This window comes from Meriones unguiculatus, chromosome 16 (assembly GCF_030254825.1).
Source record: "Meriones unguiculatus strain TT.TT164.6M chromosome 16, Bangor_MerUng_6.1, whole genome shotgun sequence".
NCBI classification, from domain to species: Eukaryota; Metazoa; Chordata; class Mammalia; order Rodentia; family Muridae; genus Meriones; species Meriones unguiculatus.
In genome coordinates this window covers 38002158-38018772 of record NC_083363.1, presented here as the reverse complement: position 1 = coordinate 38018772, position 16615 = coordinate 38002158, and the positions used below count along the sequence as shown (strand labels likewise).

The following is a 16615-nucleotide window of genomic DNA, read 5'->3' as shown; positions in this document are numbered from 1 at the left end:
AATTTGGGGTTTAAATACGGCATTCGAATATTTTATAAGCATAAATCTCCAGCTCATAAAGTAGCATTTAGCACAGTTGAACGATTTTTTAAATCATATTTTTAGCTGAATTCACAAGACTTTCTTGCTGTTGCACACTGAAACTGATGGTCTTAGTCTCTTAGTGTATCTTTCATTTGAAAATTGGGTTTTGTTTTGTTTTCTGTTGTTCTGATAACCACAAAAAAACTATAGCAGATGAAACTTAATATTTTTCCTTCTGATAAAATTACAGAATAGGCTGCATGTTGTGCATAATTTTCTTTTTTGTGAGGAAAAGGGATTGTGTCGTTAAGAATATTTGCTCATATAGTATCCTGGGGAGCTTCATCATGAAACCAAACTGGGCAAAGCTGTTTTCTACAACAGAATGCATCCCTGTGCAGGTGGGGTGTGGTTCTTCCTGTGTAGTCTCCTCCGTTTGATGGTTTCCCAGGACACAGGAGCTGTGACCTGCCACATATCCTCTTAAGTACCTGTTTATGGCAGCTCCTGGGATCATTGTGTTGTGCACACTGGGTGACCTTCACACACACACTGTGGTACATGTACACATAGCTCCCATCCCTCACACAGGGAGACAGCTGTTAAAAAGTTGAAACGGTCAGACTCTAGCATCTCACTAAGATGTATTTTTAATAATTTATCAATTTGTTATAGAAATAGATATGGTGAGTCTGTTGACATCATATATTTTATTTTCTGGAAAAACAGTAGATTTTTACATCTCTACAACCTGAGTGCTTACATTCTTATAAAGACACTGCTAATTGTCTCACTCATGGAGGCAATGTAGCTGGAGACTAATAATGATCCTTTTCTTACCTTAAAAATAGGTTGCTTAGAGTAGTCACTATGTACTTCTGTGTTCCTAGTGCTCTCTCAGAGGGAAATCAGCCAATAAGGTCTATTTTATTGATCTTGCCAAATTGCTCCCTCTTTACTTGAACTTCAGAAGTATTCCACAGATGTTGAACAAGTGTTTGTGAGCCGTTCCAGCTTGCTGGCTAGATGGAATGTTGCATGTCAGAGTATCTGAAGACTGGTTACTTTAGAAAGAGATCTTTAAGGAGGATTATCATAATTCTGCCACATTTGACAGCTTAGGACATGTGCTGCAATAGTGGGGCTTCGTGTCTTCCATGATTTATTTAGAAGACAACTCTCCCGTATGTGGAATGCATGAGAGGCCTGACTGGACAAACACCAATACAGCCAGCTTAGTGAAGATGATAATCAGTGGTTTTGTTTAGGATTCCCTTTGAGATCTGATAAAAATCTATGCTGTCCATCCTCTTCCCTCTAGTGAAGCCAGGCTCTATATCAAATTAGACTCTGCTTAGTTCTGGGGCAGTTACAGGTATTTAATGAGAGGACTGTGTGGTGCTTGGTTTCCATATGTGCATGATACGATTAGTATCCAGGGACTTGAGGCACATTCTCTGCCAACAAAGAACTTAAACTACGGTCTGAGAAAGCTACACATAAAGGAAATGCATGTGGTCATGTCCACAAATGATGTAAGAAATCCCCATTTGACCTGGATGGTCAGGATTGTTGTGAATGAAGAGTGGTGGGAGAGCAGATGGGAGCACAGGGATACTCAAGGCCAGCTCACAGTTTCCGGGGCAATAAGGGCAGATTGCAGTAAGCTTGGTTTGGATACTCAGTCCTAAGAATTTGGACATCTCCATAGTCAGCAAGGACATAAGTACAGGTTATCTCAGGCTGGTGATGGTTTGCTTAAATATCAATTCACAATTTTGAGAAGGATTGGAAATGAAGTTTCTTGTCCTCCTTTCTGCACTAAAACTTTTTCCTCGAATTTTATTTCCATAAGAATAAAGTTGCACAGAGAAAGCAGCTTTTCTATGATTATAACTAAAACTGTGGCTAGTATTGTGAAACACTGTAAGAAATACAATGGTGAAAAGGTACGGTGTAAACATGCCATCCACCATAGAGAGAGGTAAAGGTGAGAGGATGTCATGTACCATATCATCCACCATAGGGAGGTAAAAGATCCAAGTACATGTGATCTTGTAGAAGCTTGTGGAAAGTAACCATTGTGTTGCCTCATACCCAAGGTTTCCAACTTGGATTTCATGGGATGTTCAGAAAACTTGCCAATCATTGCTTCTATGGGTGTTATTTCTTCTATACAGTTTTCAGAAAATAGATTTTCAATTTCTGACAGTTATGTGAAGGCTAAAACACATTTAAAATTAAAAATTTCAACTTTCCTTTTAATTAATAGCCAAAAAAGCTTCTAAATTTCGAGACTGGCTGGACTGTGGCAGCATGGAGATAAAGCCCAATGTTATAGCTATGGAAATTCTGGCATATTTGGCATATGAAACAGTGGCACAGGTAAGAGCCTAACCTGTCAGTCAGCTGCTCATTCCTCTCGTCTGGGTCCTTGGTCACTTCTTTATTCCACCTGCTAAGCCAGCTAGGATGAGAAGAGTATAAAGTTTCTATCATATTCTAGAACTTAGTTCAGCTCTGCTCCTGTGCATCATTAGCTCTCAGGGCTGTACGTTTTTTTGTTTTGTTTTGTTTTTGTTTTTTAGGGCTGTACGTTTTTGTTTTGTTTTGTTTTTAAGACTGCTGTGTCTAGACCTGCACAAACTTAATCTGGTCTACATTCCAGCTTGGAGTGTAGAGAAGCTCACATGCCCCACCCCTACATGGGGAGTTATTGATAGTTGATGGTTTCTAAGAAAGGGAGAATCAGTTTTCTTTAAGGATTCCCTAGTAGGTTAACCATGATCCAGTGGCCCCACTCCCAGGAATGTACAGTGAGGACAGATTGGATTAGGGTCATTAAAACAACAACAAAAAGAGTAGGAGGATGGGGCAGATCTGGGAAGAAGAGTTGAGAGTGAATATGAGCTAAATATATTGCTTACATGTATGAAATTCTTGATGAATTAATAAAAAAATCTAAAACATCTGTTCCTTCAACCTTATCCTAACTAGATATGGAATGCCCACTTTCTCAATGTTGAACTCTCACATCCTCAGTGGACTTATTTAAGAGCTTCTTTCTGAGCTGTGAAACAAGGGGCTTTCAAAGTCTGAGCCCTTCTGATCTCTGGAGACATGCAGGTATAGGATCACAGCACTCCAGATGTGGTCCCTCTGAGTATGCTCCCTAGGCCACAGGACTAGCCCCTTAGCTAGACAAGCCTAGAATCCCAGGGCTCACAGCCCAGAAATGTGTATTTTTTTTAAGATTTCAGAAATGTGTATTTTAAAAGCTACAGAGTTGCCAACAAAATGAAGTTTGTAAACTACTCACTTAGAAAATCAAACATGTATTTGTGATTGTGAATTGGTTCAATTACCAGTCAGTGAGAGACTGTGTTCATGTCCAAAATGGATGGGAGACAGAATTAATATAAGTAGCATTCTGAGTATGCTCCTGACTGCAATGGTTTGTGTAATTCTTAATTCACAATTCTGTTCTTCAGTTGGTGGATCTCGCTCTCCTTGTGAGGCAAGATATGGTTTCCAAGGCCGGGGATCCCTTCAGCCATGCCATTTCTGCAACCTTCATTCAGTATCACAACTCTGCTGAGGTGAGTATCAGAAAAATCAGACGAGAACAGATCTGATGCTTCTGTTACATGTTTATATTACTTTGTACAAACTTGTATAGGAATCCACAGCCCCTACTTAGGGAATCTTAATACACTGGCCATTGACACAAATAATATTGAGCACTTAGTGTGCCAAGCCCTGAGAATCCACTTGGTGTAATGACTTTTTCACCCTTTGGTCCCCCTGTTTTTCCAAAGCCTTCAGTGACAAAAAGGTGGTTGTATCATATGTCGCACTTTGAGGCATGTGACCTGAATAACTGGTCTATATAATTACATAATGGTGCAGAAAGCTATTTCTTTGTAGCTCAAACGATGAGAGTTGGGGTGGGGCTGTAGATCAATGGTACAATTCTTGCTTGGTGTGCAAGAGATCAAGGACCCTGGAGAGAGCTAGAGGCAAGGGAGAGATTATTATCATGTAATAATTCCTAGCATTTATTCCTAACTTTCCATCTCAATCACCGATTTATCTTGTTGATAATTTATATTGGCATGGCTCCATTTGTCCTCAGTTTGAAGATTGATGCCGCTTGTCTGATCTGTTTTGTGCTGATAGGACCTTTTCTATAGGAAATAGAAAGCCTCACCACACGTAACCTTTTGCATAACTGTGCGCCACTTTCAGTTTCTAAAGTATCCTCTACTAGCATCCTGTGCCTGACAATCAGAAATGAAACATGTTGAGTATATTTGCCAATATTTGAGTTTCTTAACAAAATCAGCAGTTTCATATCATTCACTCTAAGGAACATAGAGAAGAAAGAAGACAAGTTAGGCTCACGTCTGCATGCATAATTGTACAGTGAGCTTAGGTCAAGTTGGCTGAAATGTATAACCTGAACACAGCAAAGCCCATTTAATAACAGATCTACTTCCTGTTATGGTCCATGGGTGAGGATGGTAGCTCAAATAGTTTCTAAGATGTAATGATTTGTTTTATGCCAGGGACTTTTGTCTGAGAAAACCTTTAAATTCTTTTCTGGGCACACTTATTTTTATTTTTTAGTGTATTTTTGTATTGTTCACAGAGCCCCGGAAACCATTGTATTAGTCTAAGGACTCACCATGGACCCGAAGTTATGGATTCTTCACTACAATGTATAGAAACTATACTATGATATATGCCCATATAGCATCTTACTAACAAGCCAGAAGTCAATTCAACTTATTTTCATCACCCTTGGAGAATCATATTGGCTTGAAATCCAAGGAGGGATTGAAATGTTTATGCCCATTAAAAAGGTCATACATCATTATCAGTCACCGTGCTTTTAAAAGTTCCTAAAGCTTACTTAGTTGATTAAACACTCTTTATTTTCTTTATGTTTCAAACCCCAATTATGATGTCAAAGAGCGCCCTTTGCAATGTCTTTGATGCTTTATGAGTATGTGCATAGTGTGCTTTCCATTAACATCAGACAAATTTGTTGTAACATTTCTAATTGAGGAAATTTACTGTGAACATAACAACCTAGTTTTCCCTTAGCATTCAAGGATTGCTTGCAAGTCTCAGAAAACACCCCCAACATCCCCATCCCTCTTTCTTGGTTCTCCAGGGTGGCCAAGCCACCCTGGGCAACTGCTCAACAACCACAGGCACTTTTCCCTGCTAAAAAGCAGTTGAAAAAAGTGTCCTGTGTGTACTGGGTTTCCTGGGCTCTCTGGGAGGTAGGAGCATGAGTCTCAGAGAGCATCCTAACAGACTGTCAGTGTCAGCCTCAAGGTTTTCCTGGCCTGGCATCCACCTTCCCTCTCCTATAACTGGTAGTCAAACTAGACAGTCATAGAGACTGTCTTCCTTCCTGTCCTTTATTACCTGATAAAGCACAAAGATAATGCCATGCTAAGACAGAATTCTCACTCATCAGCATTGCAAATCAGCAGCCAACATGAAGGACTGTGCCAAATGAGGGCCAGCAGGGCACCTGGAGAATGATAGGAACTAGGTTCAGGGAGATCAAACGATTTGTAAAACAAACAAGCAAATACATGATCAAGCACAGAAGTCAAGTTACTGTGCACTGACTTCCAAATGAGCAGCCAAGAGAATTAAAATAAGCCTGTGTGTGTACATGCATGTGTCAGAATCAAAGTGCTGAAGGTGTGGGAACTGGTGAGAAAGTAGGAGAAAGAATATTCTGGGCCTCAGAAGCAGCAAAAGAACAGTTAATTGGTACAGAAATGGAAATGGGTAACTCTGAAACAAAAAATTCATTAGTTAATAGGAAGTTCTGCTTAAACATTTTTGTTGAAAGCCTCAGATTGTACAGACTACTTGAATTATCAGACTAGTTCAGGGACTAGTTCTGGCTAAAGGACGATAAAAGTTCAAAGAGATGCATCTAGAAGATCCTGGCATTAGTGCCCATAAATTGTAATCAGTCACCAGGTTGATTGACTTCATCTTATCTAAGGAGGCTTCATCCAAAATTAGCTTTATTCCTTCTTCTTTGATGGCATGTCTAGACAGTCTGATACAAGGAAATACTGTTGAGACCAGTACCTGAAAAGTCTAACATCAGTCCGCAAAGTCTAACATCATTTCTTTTACTACATTATAGAGAATGGCTGGTCATATAGTATATGGTTAGTATGGTTAATAGTATGAGGAAAATATAGATAGGGCATATAGGAAAATGACTGTACATGAAAACGTAGAAATACAGATATCCAACAAAGTTAACAGAATTTTTTAGATGCAATGGGTAAAGAATTTTATTTTTGCCTGAATAATGAAAAACTATCATAACTAAAATTTTAGGAGAAAGACATCCATTTCTATGGAATAGATAAGAAAAAATTTAAGCTATAGGTAGTATCACATGAAAAAGACAGTGAAGACAATCTCCTGTTGCTAGGAGTTCTGGTTGGTTCATTTCAAAGCCATGTGTCTTTGCATAGGTGTCCTGTTTGAAGTCCAGCCCAGACTCTCCTGAGAACACACCACCTCCTACGCCAACAGCTCCCTCTTCTGGATCACAGCATTCAGGGAGAGCCGCATCCAGTTCCCTGGGGAATGGAAACACAGGACAAGACTGTGCCAAAACCAAGCAGAGGAAGAGGAAAAAGGTCAATGCTCGCTGCTTCTTCCTTCCTTCCTTCCTTCCTTCCTTCCTTCCTTCCTTCCTTCCTTCCTTCCTTCCTTCCTTCCCTCCCTCCCTCCTTCCCTCCCTCCTTCTTTCCTTCCTTCCTTCCTTTCTTCCTTTTCTTCTTTCTTTCCTTTCTTTTTTGATAAAGAGTGGAGAGGCTCAGGAATATTTTTTATAGGTATGAAGAATGTGCTGTATTTTTTTTTCTCACAGCTCAAAGCTTAAGCAGCAGCCAGCTTATAGGTACCCACAGTCAATGACTTCTAGACAGACCTGAAACAACTTTTGTATGATGTTTACCACTCTAAAGACAGTGAGACCAATAAACGAGGTGAACCAGTCTCATGCAATAGCCAACTTTATTCAGAGCATCAGACAATTTATACTCTGAAGGTTAAGAAGAGTCACATAAGTGTACAATCACCAGGCAAGCAGCACATGACAGAAACATGTTTTTCCATAGAGGTGTGTGAGAGGCCGGTTGTAATGAATAATCTGAAGTAAACTTACTCCTCTCCACTACACCTGGGAGGTGCACAAGAGCATAATTCAAGAACAAATTCTGTTTTTTGTTTTTAGGAAACTTAGGTCACAAGACTCTTGGTTTTGTGGAGTTTTCTTACAAATACTTGGAAATCTCATATAACCCCATTCTTGGACCGCGTTCCAACAGTATGCATAAAACAAGATATTGCTTTTTTCTATTGTAAAAGGAGAAATTAAGAAAATTCTGGTGTGAACACTATACCTACAGAATTGATTGGCATGGACTTGTCAATCAATACTGTTGACATTTTACTATAACTATGCCAACATTCATTTATATATATATGGTCATTCACACCTGTCCCTTAATAGTATCTTTTAATGAACATTAGCTGAGTTTCTGATGAAGTCTAATTTATCTTTTTCCTGCTCTGGGTTCATGATAATGTCCTCATCTCCTATAGACTTATGGCTTTAGATTTTAGTTGTATCAATGTGGGCAAAGTAAGTTATACAATATACTGTGTAATCTGAGGCCACATTCAGGGTTTCTTTCTTTCTTTTTTTTTTAATTCTTTTATATGTATGTGAGTTTTGCCTGCAAGTATGTCTGTGCATCACATACAAAGGCCAGAAGAGGATGATGGATTCCCCAGGAAATGGAGTTACAGACCTTTGTGAGCTGCCATGTGGGTGCTAGGGATCCAACCTAAGTCCTCCAGAAGAGCATCCAGTGTTCTTAAGCACTGAGGAGACTCTCCAGCCCAATACACTCAGTTTTTATGCCTGGGTTTCTAGTGGCTACAGAACTATGGAAGCTTTGTCACAAGTCAGGTGGCTTCATATCTGGATGGTTTCTTTTTTTGGGGGGGGGCAACTCTTAAGCTGATTTATCTGTGAGGTTCTTGTCAATGTTTCCCTATCCTGATTACTATCAAAAAGGTCATGTTACTTCTCACCTTTGTGACATCTCCGCCAAATCAACACAGATTAATGAGCAGAGTGGCAAGTGATGGTGTATTTGGTTTCTGAAAGTATGTGTTCTTTTATTCCTGAAAGATATTTCACTATGGAATTCTAGGTTGATAGTTTTGTCTTTCAGTGTTTGAATTTTGCCATTCTACTGTTCTGGCATCCATTGTTTCAGATTTTAAATCAACATATGTTTATCATTGCTTTCCTGTGCTGCACAGTTCTCTACATACTTTCCAAAGTATGTGAAAATGAGTTGTAATTAACCTCATAATTATGCACATATGACATAATTCTTTATATATTTTGGAAAGTCTAGGAATTTTTTCACTTGAATATTTAAACACTTCTTTCTTGATCTTATTAAAAGTAAATTTGGGGTATTTCACAGTCCAGGTTTTCTATTCTATATCTGATTTTCCTAAATTGGAAATCATATTAATAATTTCCATATTAAGATCATTAAGTATTTCTCTCCACATAGCCACACATAACTTTCTATAGTCAGTCACTTGTGTATGTTTTCATCTTCTCACTGAAACTTTTTCACCATCAGTTATGGTGGCATAATTGTACAGTTCATTATATGAAAAAATTATATATTCTCTCAGAGATGTGGAATTATCAGATAAGAAGAAGAAATTTCAAAAGACAGTACAGCAAATTGGCTATTGTTAAAAGATTCTTGAATAATGTAAAATGTAAAAGTTACATGTTCACCAAAAAATAATAATAATTAATGTTAGTGAGGTAACATATTTATTTAAGCCACATTTAACATTCCATAATGTGTGTATATTTCACAATATTGTGATTAAAAGAAACATATAGTGTCATTTTCGGTTAAAGCAGTAGATAAACTGCAAATTAAAAATTAAGTCTCCAAAATATATTTCAAGCCTGTGTACTAGAAATCAAAATATTTGCTATTTAGTTATTATGGTGGTTTATCTAACCTTGGAGATATTCTTTGTATTTACTCCTATTAAGGAGGGTAAAAGTTTTAGAAAAGTTAGGAACAGATGATGTTTTAAGTATTTGAATTTTTAAATTCAGTGATTCCATTTTGTCTTTTCATTGATTAAATTCCAGTTTCAATACCTCTAATTAAAGATAAGCTTTCCTTAATTATATCATTATAATAGTAAACATCTCCCTACAACTTTGTGATGAGAAAATTATGCTATGTGTACTGTGACTTTGGACCAAAATATATCCACCTTGGCCTCCAGTCTCAGAAGGATGAGGATCTGAGAGGGTCACATGCCCAGCAGCCCAGGGCAAGCACTCCCTTTCCACATGATACAGGTGACATGGTTGGTGAGTGGGCATAGGGGCCCTAAGCTTTCACTGTACTTCTTTTTAGGAGCCTTTTCAAGTGTAGCATAAGATCTAATCTACCATGGTAAGCAGGGAGAGAATAAGAAACTGTTAACTGAGATCCAAGGTTCTTAAACCCTGGGTTTTTTCTTTTTTGTTGTTGTTGTTTAAGTAGAAATTATTTATGCACAAAGATATGGATTACTTCTTTAGTCCTACACCTTTTAATTATAAAACAAACAATAAACAACAAAAAAAACAAGCAAAACAAACAAACAAAGAAACAATCTGATTCAATTTTGCCTCTCTTCTGGTCTCATGCTCTTGTGAGCTGACATTTCATGGAAACCCACCCTCCTATGATCCTAACTCCACAATTTTGCAGGACTCCCTCTCTGAGTCAAGCCAGTCTACTCAATAGTACTGTTCCCCTTGTTAATTGGTTGTATTAGCAAACCAAGGTCATATGCCTTTAAAGGAGTATATACATCTTGCCTAAGAAACTATTCAAAAGCAAAGCGCATAAGGAGCTGCCCATCATCCCAGCTCTGTGGCTGGGCTTGGTCCAGACTACATGGGTATTTCTGGGGTTCTGAAGGCACCTGGTTCCATGGTTGGTAGAGTGGCCTTTGGCTATATCTGCCAACATGAGACTTCTTCCTCAAGGTCTTCTCAGCTCATGTTTGACTGTTGTTCTTTCTCAGTAGGTGTCCTTAGATATTTGAGACACAGAATCTGATCTGCAGTCTGGTCCAGTCTAACAGCATTAAATCTGAAAGTTGTTTGACATTATTTTTATTGCACGATTATGTAGGGCTTTTAGTGAAGGAACAGTAGTCAACACTTGATTGTTTAATCAACAGAGTTACTCCTAATAAGAGAAAGAATGAGAAACAATAGGACGTTCTTTACCTGTGCAGATTTTTTTTTTTTTTTTTTTGTCTTAGAAGAAGAATCAGAACAGGCATAGATACCTCTGTTTATAGAAGTTTCTGTATATTAGTGAATTCCATCCGCCACAGTTGAGAGTTCAGATTGCTAAGAAGTTTTGTGCTGTAGTAACAAGACCACAGGAGGGGCAAGAGTCAGTTCAGGAATGTGAAGGACTCCCCCTAATGCTTAAGCATCCAGTATTTGGCGTCAGCCCCTTTATGAAGAAACCTGAAATGAAAAAATACACAGGCGAAGTATGAATGCAGCTGAGAGGAAGAGGACCTGACATGTGGGTGTACCACGTCCCTAAAGGACAGAAAGCCACAGTGTTGAACCCACAGACACCTCTGCTAATGCTCTGTAGGCAACAGTAGCCTATAGTTTGTCAAAATAACTTCATGTGTTTGGGGTAAATAAACAATTCTTGATAACAGAGAACAAATAACCTTTAGTGCTAGTTTTTCCTAAACAACTTTGAAGAAGATTGGGAAGTAACTATAAACACTTCTAAATTAAAAATTCTAAATGTAGAATAAATCTTTAATTTGAACATATTATAAGTACCTGGGTAAGAAACAAGATAATGATATACGATATTTGTTGAGATGGAAAAACATCCTAGAAATGTGAACTTTAAATTGTAAATCTCTCTTCCAGTGAACTCAGTGGGCAAGCCAAGGACATGTAGAAGTGCACATGGGTATCTTCATTCATGTTAATGATAGCAGTTACTAAAAGCAGCAGGGGAGTGTGAACTTGGCAAAATGGAAAATTGAATAGCATTTTCACAAAAATGTGTGCTTTTAATTTTTATAAGGATAAACTTAATGTCTTTTTTTTTTTTCAAGATAGCACAATCCATTGTGTCCTCTTTCCATATTTACAAATAGCTATCAGAAGGGTTGGAGATGGCTCAGTGGTTTAAGAGGACTGGCTGGTCTTGCAGAGGACCAGGTTCAAATATCAGCAACACATGACAGCTAACAGCCCTCTGTTAACTCCCAGTTCCAGGGGATCTGACGCCCCCTTCTGGCTTCTGCTAGCAAGGCATGCTTACAATGCACAGACTACTCAAGCAACAATACCTATATGCATAAAATAAAAAAATAGGTAATTTTTTTTAAATTAGCAAGCAGAGGCCATTTCTAATTTATTATTCTTTCATAGATCGTTTAGGCTACTACAGCAAAATGCTATAAACTGTATGGCTTTCAAATGAGAAATTTGTTTCTCACATTCCAAAGGCTAAAGAGTCCAAAGTTAAGGTGCTGGCAAATCCATTGGCTAGTGAATGCTTGTATATGGTTTTATGCAGAGTCATCTAACCTCACATGGGAGTAGGAGTGAGAGCTCTATCCTCATAACAGTATTACCTCTTAATCCCTTGGACATTAAGGTCTCCACATAGAAATCTGGGGAGAACAGGCAAATTCAGACCATATAGTCTGCTATTTGAGTATTGGCAGGTCCTATCTGATTGCCATTGCAAAGTTAAGAGATTTGGGGCAAAACTTTGTACAAATAGAACCAAATTTGTTGGTGAACTTAGGAGAAGTCTTGTCTTTGCCATGAGTTAAGAAAAGAAAACTAAGTCTAATTTGTAAGGAGGAAACAGTGACTTTAGGGGAATGGCACAGGGGACTGTACATAGAAAGGGCTTAGGACCTCACTTAGCATAGAGGATGCTGACTTTGGTTTCTGCTTCTTCACTTCCTCTTGAGTTCCTACTGGAGAGCTTTCTCTTTAGAGCCTGAATTCAGCCCAGTACTCACATACATTCCCACAATTGGAGAGAATGTTGCCACCTCCTTGACAGGCATCGCCTATGCAGACAGGTGCATAATTTATAGCAAGACAGACATTGAAGAGACTTTTCCCTCATCTGGGGACCCAAAGGTTGCAGTTTATTCGTATATGTTCTAAGAGTGAAATGAAATGGACTGAGAACTGAGAAAGCACTCAAAGGAACACCATATACCTTTACATTGTTGCCGCAGTGAGGGTTAAGATAACTTAGTCCATGTTGATGTGTGTGCAGGAGAGGTGGTAAGATCGTCTGATTTGTAAGTAAGTAAGTTCCGATTTGGCTTATTTCAACTCTTGTTATGATAAAATAATCAAGAGCTGGTTTGTTTTATGGTTTAAGTCTTCTTTTAGGTTCAGCTTGGATAACTAGTGGGTATTTCATTTGGTAGGAATTTTCATTGTTTTACTCCTTTGTACATAGAATGAAGAAAACGTATTTTCAAAGTTCACTTTTCAAATGAAAAGTAAGTTTTCATCTTCAGCCTCTCTTCTAGCCAGTCACTTCCCCTGCATGAGAGCCCTGTTTCTATAGTCCCTGACTGCTCACAGAGAAAGTCCATGCAGTCTTTCTTTCCAATAAGCAGTAACACAGTTCTGTGTCATCTTTTTCATATAACATGTCTTTGGAATCTCACTGTAAGAACGATTACAGAAGGGCCCCATAATGGGTGCCATCTTTTTTGTTTAAATGACTGTATCATTTTATTTGCCCAGTCCTACTGGTAAGAATTTACTTATCAATCCAAATGTAATATATTAACTATTCCTATGTGTGTTTATACATATAATTTTATACTCATGTGATGCATTATTAGGAAAAGCCTTAAAGATAAAATTCCTGAATCAAAGAATCTGTGCCTTTTCATTTTGGTAAGATCTTCTAAAGCTGTTATCCACAGAGATTCCACACACAGAATTATATTCCCTATGAAGAATTATGGTCCCAAACTTATAAGAATTATCAGAAACATTGCAGTAATTACAGGCTCCGGAAAACAAATGATGTTAATTGGGTGACTATGAATGGAGTTCTATAACAGTCCTGGTCCAGTTCATGAGCTAACCTTTGGTGCCTACTCTGCTTCAGCTTACAGTGTCAAGTTCATGGTGATTCCATTTTTGATCCTTAAAAAGCAATCTGATCCCAGTAATAGCATTGTAACTTGTCACTATAGCTCTAAGTGACTCATATATTTCAATAGATTTAATTTCCACACCCATGCTGTGAAGTACTTAGAATTATTATCCTAATTTAAAGATGAAAAAACATTGTCTGAGGCCCAGAGATATTGACAGAGGTGGTAACAGATACACTATGATTTTGACCCGTGGTAGCTGGGCTCAACGCAGAACTTGTAGCCAGATTAGGAGAGCTGCATATATATACATACAAACATGCACATAAAAATATAACTATGTATCTATGTACATTGTATATATATAGTTTCTTGAGTTTGTATTCATGCTGTAATTGTACATAATCTTTCTCTTTCTTGTGTCTTTTTGTGATTCTTAAACATGCCTTTCACAGATAAGATAAAATATTAAGGTTTTATTTTACTTTATCTCAAGGATACCTAAAATATCAGGAATCAAATTAAATGTTCTTCTGTGACAGTCCCCAATATGACAAATATATGGCCATTTTACATTTTTCATTTTAAATTCATGACTCAAGTCATTTCAGAAATATGCCCAAGAATCTCCCAAGAAACATTTATAATAATAAATGTTTAAGCTTTTTTTTCTGAAAAGAGCTTCCTGTGGGTCTTTCAACAAGCCCCCATGACACTTTTCACCAGCGCACAAGTGGCTGTGCGCTCCTACCTGACATGCAGGCTTGGGTGAAATATTGGAGGCATAAAAACTACATTTGGTGGGTCTGCTCTGATGGGGTCATGGAAAAGTCATCTTTGATTTGCTAATGGAACTTTCTTTTTAGATGTAGTAGATGGCAGCAGTGATGTGCATCCTGAGGGGAAAATGGTCCATTTTATAAAGGTTTATTTTCATATTTTATACACTGTAGTTCTGTTGTGTGTTTTTGATTTAGTAACAATTTATGTGTTTTTCTGTCCCAGAGCACCGCGGCCTGTGGTGTCGAGACTCACAGCGATGCCATCCAGCCCTGCCACATCAGAGAAGCCATTCGACGCTACGGCCACAAGATTGGCCCTCTTTCCCCATTCACAGTACGTAATAACAGAGTTATAAAAAGTTATATTTATAATCTGAAAGAATCTTGATTTTCAAGTGGTCAAATGAAGAAGCGATGGAATTGTTGAAAGCAGTTTGTGGTGGCTGTAATTGTGTTGTATAAAAGTAGCATAATCCTCTTGGGAAATAAAAGTTAGTCATTTCTGTCTCTTTTTGGAAGGGCAACTTTTTTTCTACAAAATATTATTTTCTTTCAATTACATATTAAGCTTTTTGTTGGAGCTTATAGTTTCTATTTTTTTCAAAGCTTAAGTTTACAAAACTTTTTGTCAAATTATATGTATCCAAATGTTGCTAGAAGCATTTTGCATTTAGAGTTGGTTAGACTGGCACGGCCACTTCTATCAGATGTCCTTTTCCTAAACATACTTTGAGTTGGAAGAAGAAGAAATGATTTCTGTGCTGGCTTTGAACAGGGCTCAACTGCAGACAGGCTTTCACATCTTTAAATAATTTGAAAGCTTATAATCAGGGCTTGTTTTTAATGGAGAGTTGAAGACTTGATATTTCAGCAGCCTTAAGAATGAGTGTGTATGTGAGTTCTAATTGAATGCTCATCTTATAGTTCTTGCCTTTATGTTAATGAAAGTTTCTCAAACTCCCTCTCTGCTTCCAAGAAATTGGGTTTGACCTTCAGAAAGGAGACTCAATTTGCATAACCAAGGAATATAAATTTTATTTTTACACTACTTTTATAGATAGTTCCTTTTTGACTATGCAGCACAGAATATGCAAGATAATATCTGATTAACAAATGAATAAATAAGTAAGAATATAGCATACACACTTCTACCATGGTGCAACTTACTAGCCCTTAGTCCTGGGGCGATCCCTTCTAAATTATATCATGTTTTGTTGTTGTGCTTTGTGTCTAAAGATTTTGATTGTGTATTCTCAGTGGCTGAGAATTACATGAATTCTTAATGTTGTAACAAGATATATTTAGAAATGTCTTCTGAAGTCTTTTTGTGTAACACTGACCATCATTTTGATTTAAAATCTGTCTTGTGGGATTTTTTTTTTTTTTATGTTGAGGACTAGACCTAGGCCATCGCATACATGCTAAGAATACACTCTGCCATTGAGCCAAAACATGATTTGAGTACTGGTGATTAAAGTCACAAAGGCAATGCATGAATATTTTTCAGGCCACAAAATGAAAAAGAATAAAAATTAAATCAAGTATCTCCTTTTAACAGGGTTAGTTTAAATGTTAAGCCAAAAGGAAAATAAAACTCCAAAATGTGAAATTATTGGAAGTAACAATTTTAAAATCAACCCAAATAGAAAGAGCTACCTTTTAATAAGGAGTTGAAAATATAAAAAGTATCAAATGCATAGATAAAAGCTAAATAATATCTGGTGTGGTGAAGAGAGATGATGGCCACATGCCAAAGGTCCTGAGGCACTTTACAGATAGCAAGAGGAAACAGGATTTGTGAGAAGCAGCCTATCATAGTACCTGAAAGTCATGAACAAAATTTCAAAAAGAAAAACATGCTAGTGCAAGGGGGAATACATGAGGTTTCAAGCCATCAAAGGCAGTAGTACCCACTTCATTCCTGGAGCTCTCTGCTGTCAGTACACTAGGCACTTGCTGTAGGGTCCTCTCCTTGATGACAAAACCACTGTCTGAGTGGATGACCTTGGGGAGGTGGATGTGGGTAGGACTATTGAGAGTTCACTGATGCCTTGGCGAAGAATCAGCTCTGCTTCTTGCTGTCTGACCTTACACAGGTTACTTCCTCTAAATCTGTGTTCTTGCATATAAAATACAAATAACACTGATGTTTTTCTGAGTGTGAGATCTGACAGTGATAGTTCTCTCACATCCTGATGGGATGCCTTTCTCTCTCCAGACTGTCTACTTTTATTTCTATACTTTTCACATTCTCTCTCAGAATAATCCAAAATTGAACACAATGTTAGTTGACCATAGTAAATTTCTGATTCAACTGTTTTTGACCTAGAGAAACTATAGTTTCACAAAATTTGACCTAATAAATTATAAAACTGAAATTTTATTTTCTTTCAGTCCATTCAGAGTTAAAAAGCAATGATATTTAAATAGTGTGTTTATCTGAAGAACATTTCATTTCAGGCAATTTTTATATGATAAATGTGCTACATGTTAATTATTTTTTG

The 16615-nt window shown here is 37.6% G+C and overlaps 1 protein-coding gene across 2 annotated transcripts in view; it reads left to right on the top strand.

The window, feature by feature from the left end:
• Supt3h (SPT3 homolog, SAGA and STAGA complex component) overlaps positions 1-16615 on the top strand; it is a 352056-nt gene that overhangs the window by 275218 nt on the left and 60223 nt on the right. For both annotated transcript variants that reach the window (XM_060369679.1, XM_060369681.1), the window contains 4 exons: positions 2297-2409; positions 3516-3623; positions 6549-6716; positions 14335-14445. In XM_060369679.1, the coding sequence (XP_060225662.1) occupies positions 2297-2409; positions 3516-3623; positions 6549-6716; positions 14335-14445 (500 nt within the window). The remainder of the gene's footprint in view (positions 1-2296; positions 2410-3515; positions 3624-6548; positions 6717-14334; positions 14446-16615) is intronic.